The sequence below is a fragment of the Chiroxiphia lanceolata genome, chromosome 9 (genome assembly GCF_009829145.1).
Source record: "Chiroxiphia lanceolata isolate bChiLan1 chromosome 9, bChiLan1.pri, whole genome shotgun sequence".
Classification (NCBI taxonomy): Eukaryota; Metazoa; Chordata; class Aves; order Passeriformes; family Pipridae; genus Chiroxiphia; species Chiroxiphia lanceolata.
In genome coordinates this window covers 10,092,756-10,119,051 of record NC_045645.1, presented here as the reverse complement: position 1 = coordinate 10,119,051, position 26,296 = coordinate 10,092,756, and the positions used below count along the sequence as shown (strand labels likewise).

General features: G+C 45.8%; 1 protein-coding gene across 1 annotated transcript in view; it reads left to right on the top strand.

The window, feature by feature from the left end:
* Positions 1-5,460: 5,460 nt before the first annotated feature.
* Positions 5,461-26,296, top strand: part of PLPP3 (phospholipid phosphatase 3) — a 44,203-nt gene continuing 23,367 nt past the window's right edge. Inside the window, exon 1 of the mRNA XM_032696378.1 lies at positions 5,461-5,654. Coding sequence (XP_032552269.1) covers positions 5,516-5,654 — 139 coding nt within the window. The 5' untranslated portion in view covers positions 5,461-5,515. The remainder of the gene's footprint in view (positions 5,655-26,296) is intronic.

Below are 26,296 nucleotides of genomic sequence, written 5' to 3'. Positions count from 1 at the left end.
CTCTGACCTGCTGGGATTCTTTGATGGAGTTCCCAAGCAAATGCTGAGGAAGGGCAGTAGATGGTGCTGTTATTCTCTTTTTTGAGAACAGAGGTGGCACAACTAGGGCTATGCACAAGGTGTTACCGGTCCTCAGTATGCCCAAATAATAAATCAGGCTCCTTTGAATCATGGGATTTGGGCTTCAGAAAATCTTCAGAATAAATAAAACAACATCTTTTTTTGCAGCTTCTCTGTTTTGATCTTTTAGATGAGATTTTGAAGTAATGTTTTCAAACTTTTTGTTGTAATCGTGTCATTTGTAGTTTCTCTGGTTTTCGTTTTCTTTTTTTTTTTCTTTTTGTAATAATGTGAAGTGGAATCCTCTAATCATGTCAGGAGCCTACAAGACTTAGGGGAACTAAATGAAATTAAGGAGAAACACCAGGATTGTGATTGTGAAACTTGGCAGGAGTTCAGATGCTAGTTTCAAAACAGAACTTGAAGGTTGTTGGCAAATCGAATGTGGCTGACCCTGAGTAATTCAGGATGCCAGGAACAGGTCCGTGACCACAAAATGTTCAACCCCATGGGTCACTGAGGCACGTGCTTGAGGGATGACCCTCCTGGCCTGCATCAATCTGGATCCCCAATTTCCCAAGCAGCACCAAATGCTGCATCAGGATGACGTTTATCAGCTAATTTCTTTTAATGACTTGAAGGTTTATGAGGCTTAATCCTTTCCAGCAGCACTAGGGAGGGCAGAACTGGGCCCCCTTTGGATTTCACTTTTATTTGCCTCGGTCGCAACAACAGGTCTAAGTCCAGCCTTTGTAAACATTTAATGGGCAGCAGTGATTGCACCAGGACAACCTGGCACCAGTGAAGGTGTCCAGCATGTGAACATGGGCAGGGGACACGGCAGCTCTCCTGCCCTTAACCTCCTCCTGCTTTGAGGGGGGGCTTGGCAATGCCCCCAGCTCCCTCCCACTGCTCATAGTCCCTCTCAGGGTGTTTTCTTCAGCAGCAGCAGCTGCTGATACTAAGAATAGTCTTGAACAGGGTAGTGATGGTTCAGCTTTGGACTTTTCGGAAGTAGTTTTTGGTATTTGGTATTTTGGCCTCGTGACTCCAGTTTAGGCCACCTGATGTGCAGCACGTAACTCTGCTCCAATTTCCCCCTTTGGTGGGGAACAATCTCAGATAACGGATAACAATCAGCAAACTGAACACAGCTCGCTTTCTTATTTTAGGATTGCTATAGACATGGTCATTAACAGCTACAAGAAATACAATAGGCAGGGCCTGGTCCTCCCACGCTGCATGTCCCCTCTCCAGAAAAGCTGCTGCCAAATCCTCCCTGTGACAGAAAAGCAAAATGGATTCCCAAGTAAAACCTTGCTCTAGGTCTGAGGGGGAAGTCATGGCTTGGTACTGGACAGTGCATCAAAATGAGCATCCAGTCATGCACACTTTGGACATCAAACTGCTCTGCAACATCACTTGTGTTTGTAGCACATCAGGAAGAGCAGAAGATATTCAGCCTGGAAAAGAGAAAGCTCCAGAGAAACCTTAGAGCCCCCTCCAGTATCTAAAGGGGCTCAAAGAGAGGTGGATTGGGACTTTTGACAAGGGCATGGAGTGACAAGGCCATGGGGAATGGCTTAAACTGACAGAGTTAAGATTTAGATTAGGTATTAGAAAGATGCTCTTTGCTGTGAGGGTGGTGAGGCCCTGGCACAGGTTGCCCCGAGAAGCTGTGGCTACCCCATCCCTGGAAGTGTTCAAGTCCTGGTTGGATGGGGCTTGGAGCATCCTGGTCTAGTGGAAGGTGCCCCTGCCCATGGTAGGGGGCTGGAATGAGGTGAACTTTAAGGTCCCCTCCAATCCAAAGCATTCTATGGTTCTGTGCTCCTCTACAGCCTGGCCAAGGAGCAGCCCCAGGAGCACAGAGTTGGTGCTGGCCAAGGGCAGTACTGCTGGCCAGGCTGTCTCTGCACCCCAGCACCAATGCTGGACTAATGAAACACTTTGTAGGGACTAATTAAAGTTGTGTTGGGCCAAGGGGAGTGGGATGGGGTAAGTGGGAGCATAAGGGCAGGCTACAGGTTCACTCCCCACTCCAATAAATAGTTATTTTACATTAAATAATGTGTGGGATAAACTAATTCCATGAGCCACAGAGCAGAAACTGAAGCCTCCTCCCTTCCTTTCTCTCTCCTCAAACCCACCATGTGTACTGAGTGGAAACACAAGCTCTCAACAGGCTCCTCTTTCTCCAAACGAGACCTTCTTGTCCCACTTTAATACAGTCTTCTATGGACAAATAAGAAAAAAAGTAACATTTTTACTGTTGTTTTTAATTTTGGTTTCTTTTGATAGATATCCTTTGGCCTGGATCATGATGATTGGTCATGATATATCAGGAAGAGCTTCTCTCTATTTTTAAGTTATTGACATGTAATAAGCACATTTCCACATAGTTGTGACCCACTGATACAAAGGTACAAGGGGTAACAACAAGTTACCACCCCTTTTCCCATTTCAGGAGTAGAGCTGATTCTCTTAAAATGACAAAATTGAATGAGTAAAACTCAGTTCCTCTTTTAATATTGTTGGGTTCTGAAATATCCCAGTTAATGTTTCAGTCTGGGCAAGAAGAAGTGTTACAGCAATGTTTAATATTCCCAGAGATTATATTGGTGCTGTGTTCCTTGTTCACCAGAGGTTTGGTCCAGCTGAGCTGGGAAGGTGGTGAAAATGTTGTGAGATCAGACCTTCTCCAAAAATGCGGGTCAAAATTCACTAGTAACATAAATTAGGTTGGTTCATGTAATTTACATATAGAAAACTCTCAGTCCATAGTGGGAATTTCAAGTCTGACTGAAAGGAAAAGCTGAGGCCTAGAAGGATAGCTGTTGCATAGTGCATTCAATAACTCTGTTTATGAATAAATAATTATTACCAATGAATCTCCTGCATATTATTGACAAAGGCACAGAAGCTGCTTTTTGGTGCTAGTGACTTACCCATTGTCAAATGTGAGCTGGACAATTGTAGTGGCTGCTGCTCCCTTAAGAAATTGTCCAAGATTCAGACTTATTTGTATGCCCTGGCTTGCATCAATTAACAGTACAATCTTTTTGTTATGAAGATGCAAACATTAGTAGCCTGAGGGGTCTTGTAAATGCAAATATAAAACTATAATTTCAATTTCCCTTTAAGTACAAGAAAGCCTCTTTTTTTATTTGCTGCTACAATGATAAGTCTCAATTTTTGTTTATTTTTTATTTCCTTTAAACACAAAATGGAATTTAACCCAGGGAACCAGCAGATCTGAGGATGTGGGGAGGCTGGAGCCAGCTGCTGAAATCTGTAGGCTCCTCTTGGCATGGCCAGGCTCCGAAGGGTGTGGGGAAAGGTGGATGCTTGGCCCCACAGTGAAGGCAAGCTGGGATGTGCAGTGTGCCCACAGCTGGCGCGGGGTTGGCCTCTCAGCTGGGGGAAAATTCCCATGTGAAGATTCTTTCCACTCGCTTCAGGCATCTGAGGAGCCTAAATTAGGCACCCGCACCTCTGCCATGGTTAGGGGAAAGAGAGAAAGACCTTGAGATGTGTCCTCCACAGGCAGCTTGGTCCCCTGAGTGGGTGACTGTCACCGTGGGGCACCATTTTGGGCCAAAACTGATGGTTTTGTGCTCAATGCCATGGGGTGATAGTGGGCAAATGAAAGCTATCTCCTCAAAAGTGAGGTGGCACCTGAGTGCATGTCGCTGAGGCACAATGAAAGAATTGGAGGAACGTCCAAGGTCTGTTTTCCCTTTCTTTTTACACCGCACATATAAATGTAAAATATGAAAACAACCACTTTGCTTTCTTCCTCCCAGGCTGGCCCCAGTATGCCCAGGTATGTGTCTAAACAGATTCCTGGAAAACCTGCCCTTGCCGAGGCACAATCTCCAGCACTCCAGTTATAGTCTGCAGCTCCATGAAAAGCAGCAGGGGACCATTGTCATACCTCCCTCCCTGCCCTCCCTGCCTCTGCAAGCAGGGAAACACCAGGGATGCAGCAGGATATGTGCCTTGGCATGCGATTTCGCCAGCCAGTTGTTTGCCCGCACACAGATGAAAGGTTGAGGTCAAATACAACACCAAAAAATAAGAAGAAAAGTAGTTAGATGCTGTCCTGAGCAGTTCCCTTGGGTAGCACCACTCTTCCCACTGCCTGCACCCCCTGCTCAGAACTGTGAGCATCGCCATCCTGCCAGCTGGGGTTCCTGGGAAACCTTTCGTTTACTTCCTTGGTGATTTTTAATTAGACCAAAGGAACGATTAACCAACATAATAGTCCCTCGCCCAACTCTCAGCTCTCTCATTACACTCATTTGATGAAGGTGGTGCTGCTACGGTTCAGTGGAGGTACCTGGTGGGGTGGCACAGCCAAACTGTCCTTCAGCCCTGAGCCCAGGGTTGCCCCGGTGGGGTCTGCCAGGGTCTGTGGGAACCACACACACCATGCCCCCTCCAAAAGGCCCTGTCTCAGCACATGGAACAGAGCTAGAGGGCAGGAAGAAAAAAACAGGAGAAAAATGTTTAAAGTTATTTGTTACTAGTTTTCTTCCCTTCACACTTTTCCCACCTTTCAGGAGTCCTCCAGCCTTGGATCGGCTGGTTGTTTTCCTTCCCGCCCTGCAATCCTGTATGAACGCTAGAGGCTCCCTCCCTCCTTCTGGTCTACGAGAAACTTTAGTTCCTAACTCTTTTTTTTTTTTTTTTTTCAACTTCCCTCAGGAAAAAAATGTGGAGTTAATTATCTATGTAAAATGTCAGATGCAGGAAAGGGGCTGTGCTTACTTGGATATCCCATCCGAAGCGAAGTGACTGATTTCCCCCCCCCTTCTTCTTCTTTTTTTTTTTTTTTTTTTTCCTGAGGGGTGGAAAGGGCCTCGCGAAATAAAAGTGCAGGACCGAGCCGGTGGCTCCCAGAGCGGCCGGGGCGGGCGCGGCGGGAGCCCCCAGCGCAGCGCAGCGGAGCCCAGTGCGGAGCCCACCTGCCCCCGGGGCAGCATCGCCGGGCTCCTCGCCCGTCACCTCCTTCCCCGCGGACTGAGACCTTGATACATACATATACATAACATATATACACACTTTTTTTTTTTTTTTTTTTAAATCCTTCCCCCCGGCTTTTCCTCCAGGACTTTTTCCACCGCCTTGGGACACCCGCAAACTTCTCCCCTCGCTCCCCCTTTCGCCCCTTTGCTGGTGGTTTTGGGCTTGGTTTGGTTTTGTTTTGCTGTTCTGATTTTTTTTTTCCCCCCCTTTGGAAGACCCGCCTGCCTCTCGCCTCCCGTGCCCCACCGGAGAGGCCGGGAGCGGCTCCGGCGGCGCGGGCAGCACCTCCCCGGCGCACGGCGTGCGAGCCCCGGCGGCGCGGCGCGGCTTCGGCGCGGCACGGCCCGGCTCGGAGCGGCTCCCTGCGGCCCGGCACGGCCCGGCTCGGCTCGGCACGGCTCGCCCCGGGCGCTCGCCCCCGATAATGCAGAGCTACAAGTACGATAAGGCGATCCCGCCGGAGAGCAAGAATGGGGGCAGCCCGGCGCTCAACAACAACCCGGCCAAGAGCAGCAGCAAGAAAGCCCTGCTCATCTGCCTCGACTGCCTCTGCCTCGTCATGGGTGAGCAACCGGGGGGGCTCCGCGACCCTTCTTCCCCGCTCCCGGCACCCCCAGCCCGTCTCCCACCACCGAGAAAAACTTTTGGGAAAGTTTGGCGGCGGCGGGCGGGCAGAGCTCGGCCGTGCCTCGGCCGCTCTGCTTCCCAAACAAAAGCGGAGCGGGGCCGCCGGGAGAGCCGGGCCGGGGAGCGATCGGGCTGGACCGGGAAACGCGGGGGTCACCGCGGGAAGCAGCCGGGTGTCCGCCGGGCACAGCAGCCCCGCACCCCGATCTGCTCAGTATTACCGATATTGTTTTATTTATGTGTCGCTCCCCACGCTGCCGCACCCGGAGCGGCGCTGGAGGGTGGGGGAGCAGCCCGGCCAGGCGCTGGCGGTGCGCAGGGGGCACTGTGGGCTCGGGGATGCTACCCCGGGGGTCCCCCCGCGCCGGGCCCCGCACCCCGGGGCAGGGTCGGCGGCACCTCGGTGGCGCCGGGGCCAGCTCCAGGTGGAGGCAGTGCTCTACGGCTGCTCCACCGCCCAGCCCGGGGTGACTCGTGTTTTGGTTAATCATGAAAAACAGAAACTCTTGCCGCTCTAGTTACTGTGTATCGCTCGGGTGTCCGGTTTACCAGCGCTTCTCTCTTTCTCCCCTCGCCCCACTCGCATGCCTCGCTAAACTCATTCCTTTAAAAGTTTAAAGTGCTCTCAGGCATCTCGCAGCCGCTGGCAGAGGTCTGGGTTTACCTGCCTGCTATGGCTTTTGGATCTGCTATGGCATGGAAGGGAACTGTCAACAGTGTGTCTCCAAAAACTTTTTGCATTCCAAAACATTACCCCTTCCATTGTGGCTGCGATGCTGAATATTTAATTGACAGACACAGGCAGGGGAAATCAACTGGCTTCCAACAAAGAGATTAATAACACAACAGCACGTGAGTTTAATACTCCAGACACCACAGTCTTTAAAACAATTGTTTCTGCTTAGAGCCCATTTTTTAAAGACTGTCAGTTTGATTTAATTTTTATGTAGTTTATTGATCATCTGGTGTATATTACGAGGCACTAATACATTAAGAAGAGAGGCATGGTTTTCTCTCTGTATTCCCACAAGAATAGAGGCCAGTGCAGAAAGCTTCATCTCCTCGGATCTGGAAAAAATAAAAATACTTGATATGCCATATATGAAACTAATATAAGTAGAAACATAACTAGCTTGACCCACCTATTTAAACAGAAGGTTTGGATTCCTAGTAAAATAACTCCTAGGATCAGAACTTTTAAACTTTTATTTACGCAAGTTTTCCTAACTTGAGGCATTCCTGGAATGAGTAGGTGCTATTTGAATGGGAAAAGGGTTTTGCTTCCTTCTCTAGACTAAGGGTCCTAAATGAAAAAGCAGTTAGTTGACATGTGTTATTCTACTTGTGATAGTTTGGGTAAACAGGACTTATCAAGCATCACTGGAAGGCATTGTTAGCAGGGAATAATGTGATACAGCAAAACTGTGATTGTTGCTTTGTTTCAGGTTAGTACAGGTGGAAATTGGAAGGTAAACACCAGAGTTGGCTTGTTAAGGGTTTTTGGTTTTTTTTTGTTGGGGTTTTTTGTTGTTGTTCTGTTGTTGGGTGAGGAGCATTTAAAAGTAAAAACATGAATTCAACAGCTTAGATCACTGGTTTAGATCACTGGCAGGTGAAGAGCATGGGTGGGACATAGTAAGGAAGGTGATTATGTGATGGATAGCCCATGATGTATGTTTGGGGATGGATAGCCCATGATGTGTGTTTGGGGATGGATAGCCCACGATGCGTGTTTGGGGATGGGCTTTTCAAATACACCCAGACCAGTAGTATCGGACCTGCCAGTGGATGACTGGGCATGAGTTGCTGTGAAAGCAGCTGCCCCACTCACAGGAGGTTTGGCTTGCTCTTCTCTCTGTCTTTTGCTAGGGAAGACTATGAGCTTATAGTTTCCAAGCACTTGATTCCCATTTTCTCCCTTTCTGAGCTTGTAAAAAAAAAAAAAGAACTAAAGAAACATTTGGAAAGTGGAAAAAAAGGTACTGTAGCTGAATCCTTCCTGTAAGAGAAAGCTGGACAGGTACAAGTTAATGGGTATTTACATGTTCAGTGGGAAAAAAAAAAAAGAGTGCTATGTAAGATAATGAGGAGCACAATTGGGTGAAATAACTTCTTTTAAGGTGGAGGGACTCAGCTAAGGTCTTCTGCTTGTGCATGTAGGCTCAAGGCCAATGGCCTCCAGTGCAGTTAAACTGAGTTACGCCTCTTGAGCAACTGCCCGAAGACATTCACAGAAGCAGGAAAACAGAAGGCTTTTTCTCATTTGAGGACCACTCTAGGAAATATTAAAACTGGTCATTTGATTTGCAGAGGCCTATGACGCTGCACTGGCTTCCACAGCAGGTACTGCCATAATTTGGACCTGAATTGGTTTTCTCTGAGGGGAAAATGAAAAGAATGAACTATGGCTGAAACGTCTTTCAGAAATGACACACTCTTTGTGAGGCTGTAGATGTGTACAAACCCTTTGTTTACACACAAATTTAAACAAATTACCCAGAAGACAATTATCATAAACATCTAAGAAAGTCTGAATTAGTAAAGCAGAGCTATCAGGCGCTTCCTTCAGCTTTAATTTGGCGAGAGTTGTTAGAAAGATCCACTCTTGTCTTTCATCTAAAAGTAGTACAATGGTTATCTTGATAGCAAATGCATAAGAGGAAGATTTTTATCTTCTTTTCTTGAGGATCTTGGGGAGCAGAGTCGTGGAGCCATTGCCAGAAGAGCGCTGCTGGTGGAGTAAGTTGGATGAAGATCCACTGAACCAGACCCCCAATTTCTCCTGCGTTTCCAACTTGAGTTGAGTTGGCAGGGAGCTGGATTTTACTGAATAACCAACCTACTCTTCTAATGAGTGCACTTGGCAGGCATAAATCCTTGGTTTCTTGCATGAACAAGAGGTTTCATCACCAACACTGTGAACTTCCCAGAAATTCCACGTCTGCACTTAACTCAGTAAAAAAGGCAGAAAAGAACTGAGTGTGCATTTATTAATAAAGCAGGTCATCCAAGGGGGGAAAATAACTTTCTCCATCTGCTTCCTCCTCTCGGGAGGGCTCTATTTAGAGAATTAGAAGATGCTTCCTGAAATTGTTAGGGCCACAGACGAGCTTGGTGGTGTGGAAGAGTCCCTGCTGCCCTGTCCCTGTCTCACTGGTCACTGCAACACATCTGAAAATGCAATTGAAGAGCTGGGTGGGTCTGAAGTTGCCCCTGCTAAGCCGGTTGGTGTCTTCACATTGTAGAGCTGTGGGGAACTCTGAGCTGCAAAACAAGAGGCATGATGGGAGGACCTCACTCCACCTTCATCTGATCATCCTCAGCCCAATTGCAGCCTGTCCCTTTGCCAGGAGTCCCTTGCAGCTCCTTCCTGGAGCATGGAGTTGTTAGGGGGGGTAACTGGGGTGACCCTGGCTGGGGCAGGTTCCATGGGGCTTTCCCCAGTACCTTGGGGTTTTGCTGCCCAGATGCAGCACTGCATGGAGCTTCTGCAACCAGCCACCAACCTCTTCCTGATGCAGGAGATGTGGGCCAGGTGGGGAAAAGCCTTCTGCCCTGACCCCTAAGGTGGGATGTTTGGAAGCCTGGCCTCACAGATGTAGCATCTAGGGTTAAATTTATTCCTCTCAGACCTGCTTTTTTCCCTTGGCAGGGACTCCCTGTGCTTAACAAACTCTGAGCAGCCACCTGTGCTCTGCTGATGGGTGCTAAGTCAAGCGTTTAATCTCAGAAGAGGGGAAGGCTGTGTCAGCAAGGGCGATAGGACAGATGAGGGTCTTCAGTAGCTTGTATTTGTGCAGCTTGCGCAGGTAGAACAGCTTCCAAAAAGTCTTGCTTGTGCCATAAAATAGAGGGATTTCATCTGGCATACCTGCTTCCGAGGCTTGTGGAATTTGGCTTTATGGGAGCATATGTTTCAGGCTGGTGGGATGTAAACTGCACATAATTTACTGCCCTTCTTATTTTCTGCCTCTAATTTAATTTTCTCTCTTCTGTCAATTCCAGTTAATCTGTACAACACAAGTTTTACTGCCTTGCGGAGGTTTTTGAAGCAACAGATGGATAGACCTCTTACAACCTTAATATCTCTGCAGCTTTCTTACAAATTTAGCATCTCCTCCTCTGTGACAAGCTTGATGCTAAAATGAACTTTGAAAGTAAATATTTACACTAGCTGGACCTTGACATGTTTATATAAGTGGGGATATAATCTTATAATTTGGGCTAACAATTTAGATTACTCTTAACTTTCCTCTTCTGTGTAGAAAATTGTATCATCCTCCAGCTTTCAGAACAAAAAGGATTTAAGCTCTGCCATGGGCCCTGTCGCTTTGTCACAAAAATTGGTGCAAACAGGCCTGGGATTGTCATTTAAGTGTAAGGAGTGGGAGGAATTAAAGATGAGGGGTGAGGTTAGAGTTATTTGGATGCTGTAAAGCTGGATTTGATGAGCTAAGCAACTTTGCTTTGTTTGGGTTGGGGTTGTTGTTTTTATTTTTGAGACTATCCTGCTGTGCAGCACTCACTGGTCGTGTAGGTAACGTCTTTCTATACACCTGAAGAAACTGCTGAGCCAATGATTTCTGGTTTTCAGCAAGGGACAACAAGACCTGACTGTACTAAACCAGCTGGACAGTCCCAACCCCTTGGTGTTGCCTTCTCCATGCTGTGTCTTCTGTGTGGTGGGGAGGACTGAGTCCATACCACATGCAAGAAGCTGTGTGGGTGGAGAGTTGTCATTGTGTTTTGGGCATCCCTAGATGGGGTTTGGTCGTTGATGTTTATGTATCACTTAATACCTGTAGGATCTCTTGGTGGCCATGAGCTCCTTGCGAGGCAGCAGGGATGGCTGGTCTGGAAGTGCTTTGGCAAAGGCAGGTTGGCAGAAGTGGCGTCTTGGCATGGGGTTGTGCAGTTAGATTCTATCATAACTTGGGAGTAAAGGAGCTTTTTTTGAGCCTTGGGAAGCTTCTTATTAAAGCAACAGTCAGGATCTAAGTGCAATACCAATCTGTAGTTTGGTGCCTCTCCTGAAAGACCAAAGGAGCCAAAGATAACTGGAAGTAAAGACAAGAGAAATACTTTGGAGGTGTTTAAAATCCACTTTCTTTGATTTGCTTTGTAAAAACAAGAAAAAAAAAACCACCAAAAAACCAACCAACCTATCAAAAGGAGATTAGTGACAATTATACTTGAGGTGTTAATTGCAGAACAAGGAAATACTGTACCTATGGCAGACTAAGTCCTCAGGGGTATAAATGTGCTGGCTTTCCTGAGTTGGTGGAATTTGGCGAGCCTGAAGATGTGTCTCCAGGAAAAGCAGGATTACGTGCAACTGCTTCATGGCCAGAAGTGCTTTGAATCCTGTGTACCTGCTGCTGAGACAGGCAGGCGATGGGATCACAATTACAGCAGATGACATTTTTTAATTGTCTGTTTGTAGTGAGCACAGAAAATAATATAAACATCACTCCCAGATCAAACGGATTATTTTTATACCCTTTAAATCTCAATTTAATATGCATGCCTTTCTTAGACTGTTTTGGTCTGACTTTGTTTGTCTAGATACAGGCTGACGGTGTATCTCCAGATGCTTGTGCCTCCATGTACCGCCCAAAAATGGTTTGCATACCACAGCTGGGGAACCCTCACACGGGCACTGTCTTGCAAACCAGAGCTCCTCTTCAGCGCCTGCATCTGAGATAGGAAAGGTGTTTGTGTGTTTCCATCTCTGTCTGAAATTACTTAAAAGAGGAGGGGGAGGAGGAAAGCCCCAGCTCTGCTCCATGGCTCACTCTGGCAGAGCAGACTCCATCCTGTCCGTTTTGTTCATACAATACTCCCACTTCATCCATGGCAATCCAGAAGGGACCGTTGTGGTCGCCTGGTCTGCCTGTGCCTCGAACAAGGGCTGCCTGTTGAGCGGAAAGGCAGCAGCCCTCAAATCCTCCTATCCCAGCATCCACACAGCCGGTGCTGGGAACAGCAGCTTCCCTGGGCATCCTGGGGGCTGCGTCCCAGCAAGGGGGGCAGCAGGGAAACGCCCTCCCCAGTGCAGCTTTCCCTCCTGCACAGCAGGATGACATCTGGGGTCTGGTACAAGTGCTGTCATATATTTACTTTTTGTCCTTCTTCCTTTTTGTTCTGTCTTAGGGCCTTGGCTTCTGCAGTTGTGTTGGGTTCTGTTGATAGGTCAGGTTTCATACTTAAAACAAAAAAAAATACTTAAAAATGAGAATGATAAAGCCTCAACAAAAGAGGTGAATTAAAGAATTAAAGAAATATAAGGCTTATTTTGTAATTATAATATCTGAAGTCAGCATTCTGAATACACTTCTATGCTTCCACCCTTTCTAACAAGTTTGGAGGTCCTGCCTGTTCCCAGCCTTCCATCTGCCTTTGCAGATACCACGGCTGGGTGGGCCTTGCCAAAAGTTGGGAAGAGGGTGCCCTGTCTGTCATATCTCTTCGTGGATCAACGTGGCCCCTTTCTCAGAAGGGCATTCGTATCCCTTTCAAAGCCACCCCGTCTCCATTTCGCCCTCTCCCATGACATCTACCTTGGAGAGGCACTACCTGCTCCACAATTTTAGCAGGTGGAAAGCTTCTTCCTGTGGATCAGATGTCTGTGCCCGGGATTGTGTTGAAGCAGCTGTTGGGAAGTTATGCTCAAGAATCCCTTCTTGCCTTTTAGCTGCAGGCAATGGCTTAGTTGCAACAGTGGGATCAGGATCAGCAGAAGCTGCTCCACAAGTTGGACCTGAGAAGGCAGAACATCATCAAAAATGGGAAACTTGAAGTGTCTTCATACAGCTTTTGATACAAACGGTTAGAAAGCTTGTCTTAAGCATAAGTTTGTTACCAAGGGAATGTATGGATGAGTTTGAAAATTAGGTTTGTCCTGGCAGGTTTCTAAGTGTCAGAAATTCCTATGGACTCCATCCTTTCAAGACAGTCACGTAAGTGGGCTTGTTTTTCACATGTGTTGAATGTTTTGAAGACAGAGGGTTGAAAACAGACTCTGCATCAAGTAAATGTTATAAGCAGAACATGTAATTTAACTCCAGAGTTTCTGATACTCTGAAAATGCCTGTGCTCTTTATGCTGTGTGTTCTTGTTCCAGCCTTGGATGTTTCTTGCCTGCAGATTGCATCCATATATGAGCTTGTTTTATCAGAGCATATGGTGCTCTCCATCAGAACTTGGCTGGGACTGACAACCAAAGCCCAGATGAAACTGCAGTTGGCCTGACAGTGATGGTGGCACTGAGTCACTGGAGAGTGTTCATAATCCTCTGGTACTTTCCCATAGATTTTCATCCTTTGCCCAGAAAAACATGAAAGTGTGTTGATCATAGCACAGAGAAGCTTGGGAGATGCCTCCAGCCTTTCTGATAAAACATACCAGTGGGTTTAGATTATGATGCCTGGGAGACACAGCAAATTAAGGCTGGATTGGCATTGCTGGGCTCACTCAGACCTTGCCCTGAACACCAAGGTAGCTGTGGCATGGAGGTGTCCTTCACTGCTTTGTGAGTTTGCAGATGGCAGCTGCACTTCTTAGAGCCACATCACCTTTACTGGTTGGCAGAGCTGAGAACAGTGTGGTTCTTCCTTCCACGGCTCTAAACAGAAAAAGTGAAAGTTACTGGTTAGTGGTTTTGGGCAGCCATCCCTCCTGAAACAAATGATGCTCCCTCAGAGATCTCACTTCTTCCAGCAGTGTCAGCACAAAGGGAGCAAAGAGCTGCATGGCATCCTGCAATTAGCTTTCACCTGCTTTTGCTGTAAATTAATGAGAATGGCAGCCATTTTTGAAAGTTTTTACAGCAGTGCCCCTGTGTCTGATCATGCATGTGCTGGAGGCAGGCACTGCACGTAGATTTTACTTACACTGCTGTTAATTCAGCGTGTGCTTACAGAAACTGAGACATCATCATATGCCTCCAAGTGTCCAGCCACTGAATTTGAAAGCCAGCGTACCAAATGGGGTCTGGGCTTCCTATCATCCTGATGCTCAGCACGTTATTTATGACCCCTGATTTGAGGTGGTGTGATGGGCCTTCCTTTAAGCCTGGCTGCAAGGCTCAGCCTGAGGCTGGCTGGAGTGAATAGGCAGCCCAGCCCTGGTTATCATTCCCACTGATGCTCACAGTGAGGTCTTTGCTCTGGTCTTTGTAGCAGCACAGTGGCAGTGGCAATCAATCGCACATCCCAAGCATTTTGAGGGCTTCCAAGGCTTTTCTGCAAAGCCCACCACTCTTTAAAGTGTTAGTTTCCAAAGGGAAAATCGAAACTAGTGTGGAAAATGATGATAAGCAGGTCTGGTCAGTGATCACTGGGTACATTTATGTTCTGAGGGATGCTCACAGAGTAATTTTGGATGGCTACTGAGCTGATGGCAGGCAGCAAAAGTCCTTTGAAGTTGATAGCTGTGAATCAGTTTGGTGTTAGCAGGTTTCTGCAGCGGCTCTTTGATCACTGATCAGATGGCCCTTGCTTTTTGGGGAGCTGCTTCTCTGTTTGACTACTGGGTTGAAGCCCCAGAGGATCCCTGTGCCAGGATGTGAGCCTTGCTGCCCTTGGTCCTGCCCAGGCACGTCACAGAGAGGTTTGTGCCTCTGGGAGTTTCTAATCTAAGGAGACAGGGAGCATGAAGGCGCATCACCTCCATGCGTGGGCAGGGTGCTGGAGCCCGGGGAGGGCACACTTTGAAGGCAGTGTTTCCAGTACAGATGCACCCAGGTGCCCAGTGGGGCTTTTGGAGCTACTGAGGAACCTCTAATTCTTTGCTGAATTCCTTATTGAAACTGCAGACTTCAGTGCTTCTGCCAGTCCTGCCGGGCCATCACCAGCCTTCCAAAGTATCTTTTGAAATCAGATCCTCAGCAATGCACTACTGTGGAGGAGTCTGTGGCTGCCAGGGCTTGGGCTGAAGCATGTCCCTAGGACATGTGTGCACCTGTCCTGGAGCTTCCCACCCTAATTCCTGCAAAAACTTCCCCAGGTGGCTCTGTTCCTGTGCTTCCGTGTTCTGCAGAAAAGGGAAACAATCTTGGATTCACCCATTGCAGCGGGAGCTGGCTTGTCCTTTCCCAGATAAGAGCTGAAGTTTTTCAGGTTAACGATATAGAGGAAAAGGTGCACTAAGGCATCTACCAGTTGATAATACATAACACAAATGGGTAATTCTCACAGGAAGGGCTTGGAGGGGGCTTTGTCCTACTCATACTTGCCAAGCTACGAAAAAGATTCCCTTTGTTACCTGATCAGAAGAAGATGTACTTTTAGTAGAGGCCTCAAGAGGGTTTTTGTAGATTTTTTTTTCTTATTAATTCTTATAAAAATTTGCAGCATTTGTTACTATCTCCTCAAATAACTCCTTTTTTCCCCTCCATAATCTAGGCCAGATATTTTTTCATCCAGCGCTCCTCATTTCTTGACCATCCCTGCAACTTTAGCATGCAGCTGTCATTCTGCTGCAGCTCCCACAAAGCAGCTGAAAACCAAGGTAACAGCAACATTTTGAGTGAAGGGGATGAAATGTGGGATAGGTTCAGCGTATTTCTTTGTCATTGTTGAAGTCCTATTCAGTCTGGAACTGAATAGGAGGCTGATTAGCATGTGGAAGCATTTCTAAAGCATTGGGCTGTGAGGATTGGGTGCTTTGATTTTTTTTTTCCTTAAAGGAGAAGTTTTGTGGCATTTATTTTTCTGACTGAGCTGGTATGAATCTTTGTCAAATGCAAAAGCCATAGAAAAGCCAGACAGCATTTTGGAGAAAGCCTGTTTTGATAAATCACCATGTGCATTTGCACAAAGAGGTTTTCCAGTGTGTAAAACTCTCAGAGTTACTGCAGAATCTAGGCACACAGCATGTTTAAAACAGCCAGAGAAGTGGGATAGGGTTTGGGATATATCTGGATTGTGGATATAACAACAGGTACTTTACCTTTGCTCTCACTGAAATCGTCTGCAACAAGTGGGTATTGTGTCCATAGTCTGAAAATCTACCTGCTTAAATACTCAGCATTTAGCTGTCACACAGAAAGATGTAACTCTGAGGTCGATTAAAAAGCTAACTGCCAGTGAAAAACAACTTTCCCCCCATGAAATTGCTTCAAGTCCTGGGCCTGAGGCTGTTTTTGAAGAAAAGGGTTGACTTTGCCTTTAGTGTCTGAGTGATGTGCCAGGTTGACATTCCCATTACACTCCCTTGCTGCAAGATCTGCTGTATTTCCTCTGAGTGGTAACTGAAATTATTGCTTTAGTACCATTTCTGGGTCTCAGCTGGGTCTGTGCTAGAGCAGAAGTCCTGCCTTGGGAGTACCATATCTCTTGCCTTTTGTGGGAATGCAGGATTTTGGGGTGCTTGCAAGCCCCAAGGGAGACAGGAGACCCTGTTGCATGTCAGAGGCTGTATGGATGTAGCACATTTGTGCCCTGAGCTTGCAGAGAGAGTGAGCAGTCCAAGAAAATGCATTTAATTTCTGTGTACAGTGAGTGGTGGACTTGAGGTCCATCTTGAGGACCTCAGTGAGTGATGGATTTGAGGTTGCATGGAAAGCTCATGGCAGTACTTGGAGTCAAACCCTCTCATGATGCATGTATTGTCTAGACCCTTTGCCTGGGTTTCTTTGATGCCTTGTCTAATTTTCTTTCAATTATTCCAGTTGAGAAAAGTGGTCATCTCACTGGTGTGCCTCAATGTCATAGGACCCTAGAATAGTTTGGGTGGAAAGGGACCTTAAAGTCTATATCATTCCAACTCCCCTGCCATGGGCAGGAACACCTTCCACTAGACCAGGTTGCTCCAAGCCCTATCCAACCTGGACTTGAACAATTCCACGGATGGGGCATCCACAACTTCTCTGGGCAGCCTGTTCCAGTGCCTCACCACCCTCTGAGTAATGTCAGCTACTGAAGGCTGATTAAAGCTATTGTTTAATTAAGGAGAACTTAGCTCCTATGTTCACAATTCATGATTAAAGGATCGTTTGAAGTAATTCTGCAATACTTTTCCTTCCCTCCCCTTCTCTCCTTTATCATGAAGAAAGTTCCTAGCACTGTACATGCCCCAGCACCAAGGGTTGAACGCTATTACGGAACCGCAAACCTGCTGGCAAATCTGGCTGCTGCCAAAGGCATCTGAACATTAAAAAGCCCTGCAGAGGGGTGGAAGGGAGTTCAATCTCAGGATACGCTGATTTGGAAAGCGAATCCAAACAAAGAGGCTTTTCAGCAGAGGCTGAGGCTTGGCTTCTCTCAAGGGCAGTTTGGGCTTGGGGAAGCATCCGGGAGGCGGCGAGCGGAGCAGGAGTACATGAGCTGGATGCTGCGCGGTGTAAGGTTTCCCAGCACAGAGTGGTTTTGTGTTACAGGCCGGGGAACTGGCTGTAAGCACTCCTCTCCTTTCTTTTTTTTTTTTATTCCCCTCCTTTTATTTCTGTTGAAAACAAAGGAGAGGTTTAGGCCTTCTTTTTTTTTATTTTAATAAAGGTTCCCATCTCCTGCAGGTTTGGCGATGCCTCTCACTGTTGATGCTGGAGGGGGACCCACTGGTTACTCTGACCTGGAGAAAGCCTTTGCTGGGTCCCACGCTGGCCTCACAGGGATGTTTTATTTTGCACAGAAAGCTCAGCCCTCTCACAGGCTCACTGAGAGCACTCTGGTAGGAGACGGTGCTCCTGAGGGGACAGACACCTCGTAAAGGAGTTTGGCTCAGATAAGAAGTGAAATGAGGTGTATTCTGGGGCACCTTATTCTCAGCAGGAGGGATGCAAAGTGGGGAGTGTGTCTGCCAAGTCCCCTGTTCCCATGGCAGCCCTCTCCCTCACTGTGACACCTCTGGTGCCACCACATTCCCGAGAAGCGCCAGGAAGAGCCGAGCAGGGAGGAGGTGCTACCAACCATCCCAACCAACCAGTTGGATTTTTTTTATAGGCGCCAGATGGTTTTAATAGAGGAAAGCTGAACTTCTTATGACCCTTCCCCACAGACGTTGTTTGTTGTTTTGTAATTGTGGCCAGGACAAAACCCTGTCCCAGAACCTGCAATGAGTGGAGAGTTTGGTGCCTGGTGCCTTCTTCTCCTACCCCACCATAAGCCTCCCCATTCCCCCCATGCTCCTCTGCCTGCCCTGCCTCCAAATGATCTGAAGGAAGCTTCTGGGCATGGAAAACGTGAGGCTTTCGACCAATCCCTGACTAAAGAGATTAGCAAGAGTACAAATTGGAAGAAAGCAAAACATCTAAAAGCAAAGTGCAAGGAAGCAATAAAATGTCAGGCCATGTTTTCCCTTCTAGTTGATTAAAAATTCTCCTGATAAGCAAGAAAGCTTTCATGGTTGGACAAGACCTGTATTGTGTCAAATGCAGTGAAAGGTTTATTAGAAGGATAAAATGGTGTGGGTGTTGGGCTGTACTTGCAGCCCTCCTGGAACTGTTATCCCCCAGGGCTGAAGGCCTTATGCAAGGGTCTTGGAGCAAAAAGTGTGATGGAGAAACTGCTTCTCCTATGGAGAGAGGAAGATGTATGGAAATGGGGGTGTCTGAAGGGGAGAATGATACAGATTGGTGTCTGTGTGCTGGACCACTGTCAGAAAGGTTAACATAGAAATTGAATACTGGGGGAAGTTGTATGACAAAGATAAAGGAAAAAGAGCGAAAGTCACCAAATTACTGCTAATGAGGGTCTGTGGATGCTATATGTGTATCCATAATGCATCCAACACCGTGACTGAGTGCGTAGCTGTCCTGTGGCTGGGATAATTTCTTTAAATTCTCTCTTGCTGCCCATGTTTACAGTCTAATTTCTGCCCAGGAGCACCAAATTTCTAGTAAATCTAAAATCATACCCGTCTCATGTGCCATTCATTTCTTGGTGGCTTTAAGGACAAGAGGCCACTGAAATGCTGAAGACTGAGAGGAGGGGAAATTCAGTGGACTCACCTTGACTTTTGGAAAGTAGAAAGTCAAGCAGAAGAAGGAAATGAGGACCGGGTCTCCTTCTCTCCATGGGAAAAACATCAGCATTGGAAAACAGTGTGCTTGGAGGTCTGCTCCAGGACAGTGCCAAGATGCTCCACTAGGCCCATGGTTCCCCCGTAGCCTGAGAAATCTTCTTGGGATGAAACACAAGACAAGAATGACAAAGCAGGAAAACAAAAGGCTCACTTCCATGCTGTTGTGTTTGACTTCCCAAGGTTTTAATTGCCAAAGGCTGCACTGAGAGCCAGCTGGCTGCAAAGCGATGCAGATCTCCAGTAAGAAAAGCAAAGGGATGCAGATTTCAAGTAAGAGAAGAAAGACTTTCATTTTTTTTATCTTTTTTTCAGAGGAACTAATAACTGTTATGTTTTCCTGCGGGAGATGCAGTTTTGTGTACGTTTCCCCTCCAAAAAATGAATTATCATTTTTAGGTACCTGTTTCCTCAGCTCCTCCAGATGCTGTTAAGCTCCTGCTGTTATTGTTTTACTACCTGTAGGAGTAAGAGGATGCAAGCAGCAAGAAAGGCAAATATGGAGGACAAATTGTACCTCAATTTTAGAATTTTCTTCTTGGAGCAGAAAACTATGCTTTATACAAAGGTAAAATACAGTAGGTGGTTTAACTTGGAAGCCCTTGGCCAATGCACCAAGAGATGTGCATTTCCCTGCAGATGTGGTACACAGTGACAGCAGGATCAGGCCCACCAGTGTGTGGCCTGGGAACAGGCTAAACAATCCCAATTTTACTGCCAAACCCACATTTTTGTCTGATAACTTGAAGAGAATCATAAAAGGCCAGCTTAAAATAATAATAATAATAATAAAGCATGGGATACTTGGCACGCCAGTTGTATAAATCCTAACATTAGCTACCTGTGAATCATCCAGCAGCACGTTAATTGGTACCCCTCAGTAGATGAGGAGTTGGCATCAGGTCTGCATGTAATTACAAGCCACACACAGAAGGACACAGGCAGCTAATGAACTCCTGCCAAACTCCAGCTCCGCTTCTGCGGCTTTTGAAGTCCGCTGGTCTTTCAGCGTTTTGTATAGTAAGCACTGAAAGGCATCAAATCGCTCCTTTGACCGTGTTTAGAAAGGGTTGGTTTGTTGAATAACCGAGTCCCTCCAAACTCCCATCTGAGAACTGGAGCATCTATAGGCGCCTTTCTCAACAGAGCAGTAAATAGGCTGGAAATAGAGGACACCCCCAAGGAGTTGCTGAGCTCCTGCCTCACTGACAGGAGCCAGTGGGCTCTGGTTGCCATGATGGGCTGCAAGAAAAGAAACTATTTCCACTTAAAAATAGTTCAAAACAATCCTACCAATAGGATGAGCTTTTTTTCCCAAGCCTCAGTGTTTAATACTGAGGCTGTGCAAAGTGGTGTTCGGAGTTTCACATGGATCTGCAGTTGCATTGGTGTTCTGAGGGAGGTAGTTAAAAGGGTTTCTGAAGGGTTTCTGCCCCATTGGGAGGGCAGGTTTTCGTGATGCTGGATTTGGAAGGTTGTGGTGCTTTTTAATGGATGCTTTGTTGCTGGGATCAGATTTGAGCCTAAACCCTTATCTTCCTCTTTTCATGTCTGAGATGACAAAAGGAGTAGTTGTTGAGATAAAAACAAATTTCCATGAAAACCTGTGATTTTCAGGCAAACATACCAGGCGGGTTTCATGGAAGTACCATGGTGAAGAGGAATAATGCAGCTTGGCACGAAGCCCTTAAAAAAAAAAGAAAGTAGAGGGAGGAAACAGAAGAGCCTTTGTCAAAATTAACTGCAATAAAGAAAAAGAGACTGCTATTCCCTTGGGCTTCTTTAACCTTTTTTCCTCAATTTATTCACACGTTTCTTGACAGCAGGGCACAGCATTGTTAGAGGAGGCTGGAAAGGGAAATTGGGAGTTATCCATTTTGGATTTTAAAAGGCATGGTACACGTTGTGTCCCTTGAGTCAGTGTGAATAGAGGCTTGGCCATTGCTTGTGCAGTCACATGTGGCCCAATTTATACTGTCCCTTAAGGAAATGGGGCTATGAAATGTCACCTGGCTGCAAAATGCAGCTGTTGAGGGGACGTTTGGGCTGTGCATGGGAAAGGGGCTGGTGTGACACTGTGTGTGACAAGGGGGATGTGTCCACTGTGGCTGGCCCTGTGTTTGCAGAAGAGGGTGGTGAAATTTTCAGTGTTGCTACTACACTGCTGCATCACCTGGATTTGCAGAGTTTTCAGTTTCTTAGAGGTATAAAAACACCCAGAACTCCAAGATGGGGTGCAACATGGAACCATGCTGTCCCCAGAAAATCTGTTTGACTTCTAGGGACATGAATAATTCATAGGGGTGTCATCCAGGGGCAGATAGGGTCAGTATAAGTAAGTTCTTGTGAGCAGTATAGGGTGGACACCTCTGTAACTGCAGGTGATGTCTTGTCTCTGAAGTATCCCATTCACAGCTGTTTTCCATCAAAGAAACACAAACTTCTACCGATAGCAAGGTGGCAGCAGGGCCAAGGCAGCAGCCTCTGCCTTCCACCTGCAAAATTTCCCTTCCTTGTAGTACAAAGCTATTTTAGTTAGGTGCATGGGTTTTTTTAATATTACCTGACTACCAGTGCAATCTCAGTTATATCATGTATTGCTCTATATTAGGATGTCACTCTGTGTAGTAACTGCAATCAAAACACAGGGGAGCCAGAAAAATGATAATATTATGCTTTTTTTTAACCCATATTGTGAACAGGCAAAACCTTACTGAGGTCTGCTTGAGGGACCACCGAGATCACCCCCCATCACTTTAGGGCCCTTTGGATCACTTCCACCCACGCTCACGTCTCTTTGCCTTTCAGCACTGTGTGCTGTGCACTATATCCTAGAAACTCCACCAAATCGCGACTACTGAGGGGGAAAAGTTTCATTTCCAGTTAATCAAGGGAGTTGTGTAATACCATTTTCTCCTGGGGAACTTCCAGAAAAAAGAAAGGAGGGGAGGGAAAGGGGGGTATTACATAAAGCAAGTATATTAAGAGGAAATAAATTATGAATTAAAAGTGATTAGTGAACTTCCAAGGAAGAGGTCAGAAGTGCTTTTTGTAATACAAACTTTTTAAGCTTCCAGTGCTTGTATTGGGTTACAGAGTTATAACCCGGCCTTATTTGTGCAGGTGGCTGCTGCTTCAAATCCGAAGAAGGATTTTGCATTTACAATAGGTACATTGACAGAACTGGGTCAAAAAGCTACTGGTGGCAGGCATCAGTGCTGTGGCCAGGGGCTCTGCTGCCTCCTACACAGGGGCAGTTGCTCCTGAAAACGTGCTTAATTACAATGGCAGTGTCTGGCCAGGATGCTCAGGAATGAGGGAAGGAAGTTTGGGAACTTCAGCAGATGAATTTTGACCAGGTTAACTGGCTTTATTTTTGCTTCAAGTGCTTTGTGTCTTTATTGATTTAAAAATAATTAAGAGGATTTTGTCGACTGCATCCCATTGGCTCCACTTGTTCTTGTTATGGTTTGGGGTGGCTGTGCAAAGAGAAGGAGCCAGGGCTTGTATGTGGGGGTGTTGGGGGGCAGTAAACTGAGATAAAGAATCTTTGCTTGAGATTTTATATATTAAAACAATGCCTACAACTCACAAAACTTTCCTCTCGAATAGAAGTTGATAGAGTGATTGAAAGGGCCCTGAGCAACCTGGTCTAGTGGGTGACACCCCTGCCCATGGCAGGGGGTTGTAACTGGATGATCTTTAAGGTTCCTTCCAACTCAAGCCTTTCTATCATTCTGATAATCTAGATGAGTAGAAAACAGAGTCGTTATTAGATGGGGAAATATTAGGGTTCATGCAGCCAGTGTGTACCAGTGGATGAAGGGAGCAGGCTCTCTGCTCATCCTTGCATCCATTTGACAGAAAGCTCTTAGATTTCCCCCAAAGAAACAGGGTGTTGGGTTTTGGTGGGGCTGGGTCTGAGCCCTTCCTCAAAGGCTGAGCCCCGAGGAGCAATGGTGAGGCTTGTTCCAAACCCCACTGACCGGCAGAGTAAACCCTGTTCGCTTCGTTTGTAATTGAAAACATAATAGTCGCCACAGTGTATTTTTCACACAATCTGTTTGCCTTCAGTATTGCAGAGTTCACAGGCACATTTTTATTGTTTATACATTTTTTCCCCTCTATTCAGGCTGGGTTGTCCTAGGTCAGACTTGTCATATCTGTGAGACTTCCAAAGCACATGGATGTATAGAGGTACCTCAAAAGATGCTGACGCATTGGAATTTTCATGGTGTGTCGCATTTTATTCCTTGTTGTACACAATGTGAAATTATGGCTTTGTTTCCATCATGTTTGGCTGGAGCTGGCTCTGGATTCCTGTTAGTAATGTCTTTTTTTATTCACCCTCTCCAAATTTGGTTGGCCAGTCTGGTTTAAATCTGTTTTATCCCAAAAATGCAAACTTTTATATGCATCTACATATTGTGGCTTGGATAAGACCTTTTGTCTTATTAATGTGTTTTTAGGTATTAAAAATGTATGTGCTCTTTAATATAAAGCTCTTTTAATACATCAGCTCACACCAAACTCCCATGAGGAACAGCTTAACACTCTTAGTAGAATTCCCTTCTTCTCTTTCTTCCTTTGTATGTGGTCTTTACCTCTGAAAATAGGTAACAGGTACTCACTGAAAGCATTCTTTTATCCCAGAAAAACCAATGGCAGCGTTCCTGTTCATCTGGAGATTGTTAAAGCATGGGTCTGGCACATTGTGCTCCAGCCACTTTAGGAAGTGTTTCTACCGAGGTTTCAAATCCAGAGGAATTTGCAGTGCATGAGAATAATTTGACATTTGGTTTAAAGTACCTGTGACCAAGAACCCTTTTATAATAATATTCTCCTAGGATGGTTGGGTCAATAAACATGCTCCAGGTTGCACAGGGGTGTATCAACCAAAAAGGATGAGTATCATGGAATCCTAGAATGGTTTGGACTGCAAGGGACCATAAAGTTTGTCTCATTCCAACCCTGCTGCTGTGGACAGGGACACCTTCCACTAGATCAGGTTGCTCAAAATCTCGTCCAGCCTGGCCTTGAACACTTCCAGGGATGGATATGTCTCTGGAGGATGGGCTTGGGCAACAAATAAAGACACCTGTCATTTCTGACACCACATTTGGTTCCTTTTAAAGGCACATCTCAAGTACCTCTGCAGCTTAGGGTCATCAGTGTTACATGGTTTTCCATGTAGAAGGTGAATATTCTTGGCTTTCTTCTTGCTTGCTAGTGCACTAGCAGGCACAAGAAGATGCTTTTCTGTGTTCCTGGTTAACCAGTTCTTACTAAAAAACAAACAGAAAACCCCCAAAAAAGTAAGGACCCAGAAAATATCATCTAGTTCAAAATGAATCTGTGTCTGCCCACTAGGAGGTCTTCCGCACTCTGTAGCATCTGGTGGACCTAAAAATGGTGAGGTTTACATTGAAGTTCCTATGATTTGGCTGAAATATAACTAATAATTATAAAGTGGACGGAAATGTCACGCTCTTCATAGGAAGAGCACCAGACAGATTGACATAGATAGGGGCAAACGTTCATGTGAGTTACGTGAAAGAACCTACAAGTCAGAAATTAACCAATAATTCATTGCCTTTTTTATGTTTTTGTGGAAATCAACCTGTTGTGTCCTAGAACTTTTCTGAACAGGTCAAATCAGAGAAATGCAATATATACTGATCCTTGTTTATAGGTTCTTTAGTACTCTAAAACAGGTACCTGTTTTACTGTAAAGTCTAGGGTTTGTTTGTGTGGAAAATTTTCTATCCTCATGTGTCTGTGTAGCTGAGAGTAGTGGAACTGTAATAGAGTTGAATGGGAATCTGTTTTGCAAACAAAGATATTAGATGTGTTTCCAAAATACAGGCATATGCACAGAGCAATCTTCTGGACTGCTGGAACCAAGGTGAAGAACAATTAAGACTGCACAGGTAATAAAATAGCAGAGCTGATGGTTAGCCTAGTTGTGTCCTAGTCCTTCTTGTCCTAGCGAATATATAGGCCTTGACTATCCAGATTCAGTCAAAAACCATGGTCTTGGAGGTGCATCACTGCTACTTTCAAGACATTTAAAAATCCCAACATAATGGCTCAATCCAGTCTGCAGTAGGATCCTTCTTTTGTCTACCAATGGGCTGTGGATCTGGTCCCTTGAGGTTATTTTTTGGTTGATGACGCTCCTACCGTTCCTTCAGATGCTCCCAGTGCTGGTGCATAAATGGGCTCTGTTTTGATTGACAGCATATGCCTGATATGGTGGAAATGTGGAAAATGTGGAAATACTTCTATTCTTTGGGTTGTTACATTTTATTTGTGTGTGTGTGTATATATATATACACATACATACAATGTAAATTGGCTGCAAGAGCTGTTCACTCTTGCAGCAGTTGCCAAGGCTAGTCTTGCAGTGCTGCAATTCCTCTCTACAAGTTGGGGAAGCCAACTTTTAAAACCCCAATAAAAACCTACCGTGGGCTAATCTAGTTTTTATGTGTTTTAAAATATGTACAAGTATTGTAAACCAAATAAGGTTTATGTGTACCCAAGATCAGCCACTAAGTACTTCAAATAGAAAGCCTATCTCTTGTAGGTACCCAAATATTTACAGAGTGTGATTTAAATGAGGAATTAGAGACTCTGCTGAGCCCTGCCAAATTATTTAATGGTCTTTTTCACTTTATTAAGCTGGATGTCTAATCTACCGAAACCTTAAGAACACCCAGGGCCTGGACACAGGCAGGCAAACACATCATGGAATGCTTGTTAGAAGTTACCATTGCTTTGTTGAGATAGCCAGCACCATCCCACTGACCCGCAGGGTTGAAAGAAGAAAGATTTAATGGAGGAAAAAACCCAACCTCCATCAAAACCAAACATTTAGAAAGAAAAAGGCAGTGATGGTGTTTAATTTGGTGCAAAGGTGAAGGCTGGGCTGGGAAGATGAGAGTGGCATGGGTGGGTCGCTGCAGAAATGCCTCCTGCCTTCCGCTCCTTCTGCTTTTTGATGAGTGGCCAATGAAAGCTTATCCCCTTTTAAATTTTTTTTTCCCCATTAAATCTGCACAAGTGTTAAATTTTCAAAGACTGAGATTCAAAGTGCTGTACCCAACACAGAGCCCTTTTTTCTCCTGCCTTTGATTTTATGCACATTTCAGGCTGGTCAGAGAGTACACGGGGGTTTTGTTTAAGCTTGGTGGTGGGGTTTTAGCTTTCATGCTGCCAGCCTTCCCAGGATTATTGCCTATTAATTGCCTCTTAATAAAGGTGCTGACCAGAGAAAGGAATGTTTTTTCCTTGGTGCTAGATTTCCAAACTTGATTGGCTTTATTAAATGGAAAGACAAGTAAATTTAAACCCCGCTCTGAAATACCTTAGTGTAGGACACCAGCAGTTAGAGGTCACCAAGTCACTTGGGCTTCCTCCCAACAATCATTTTTCAATGTCCAGTCCCACAGCATCCTGCAGTGCCTTGCACAATTCTTTAGTGTCCACACCTGCTCCATGACACTTGGAGCAGGGCTGAGCCTGTTTGGATGGGGCAAGATCAGTCCTCAAGAGA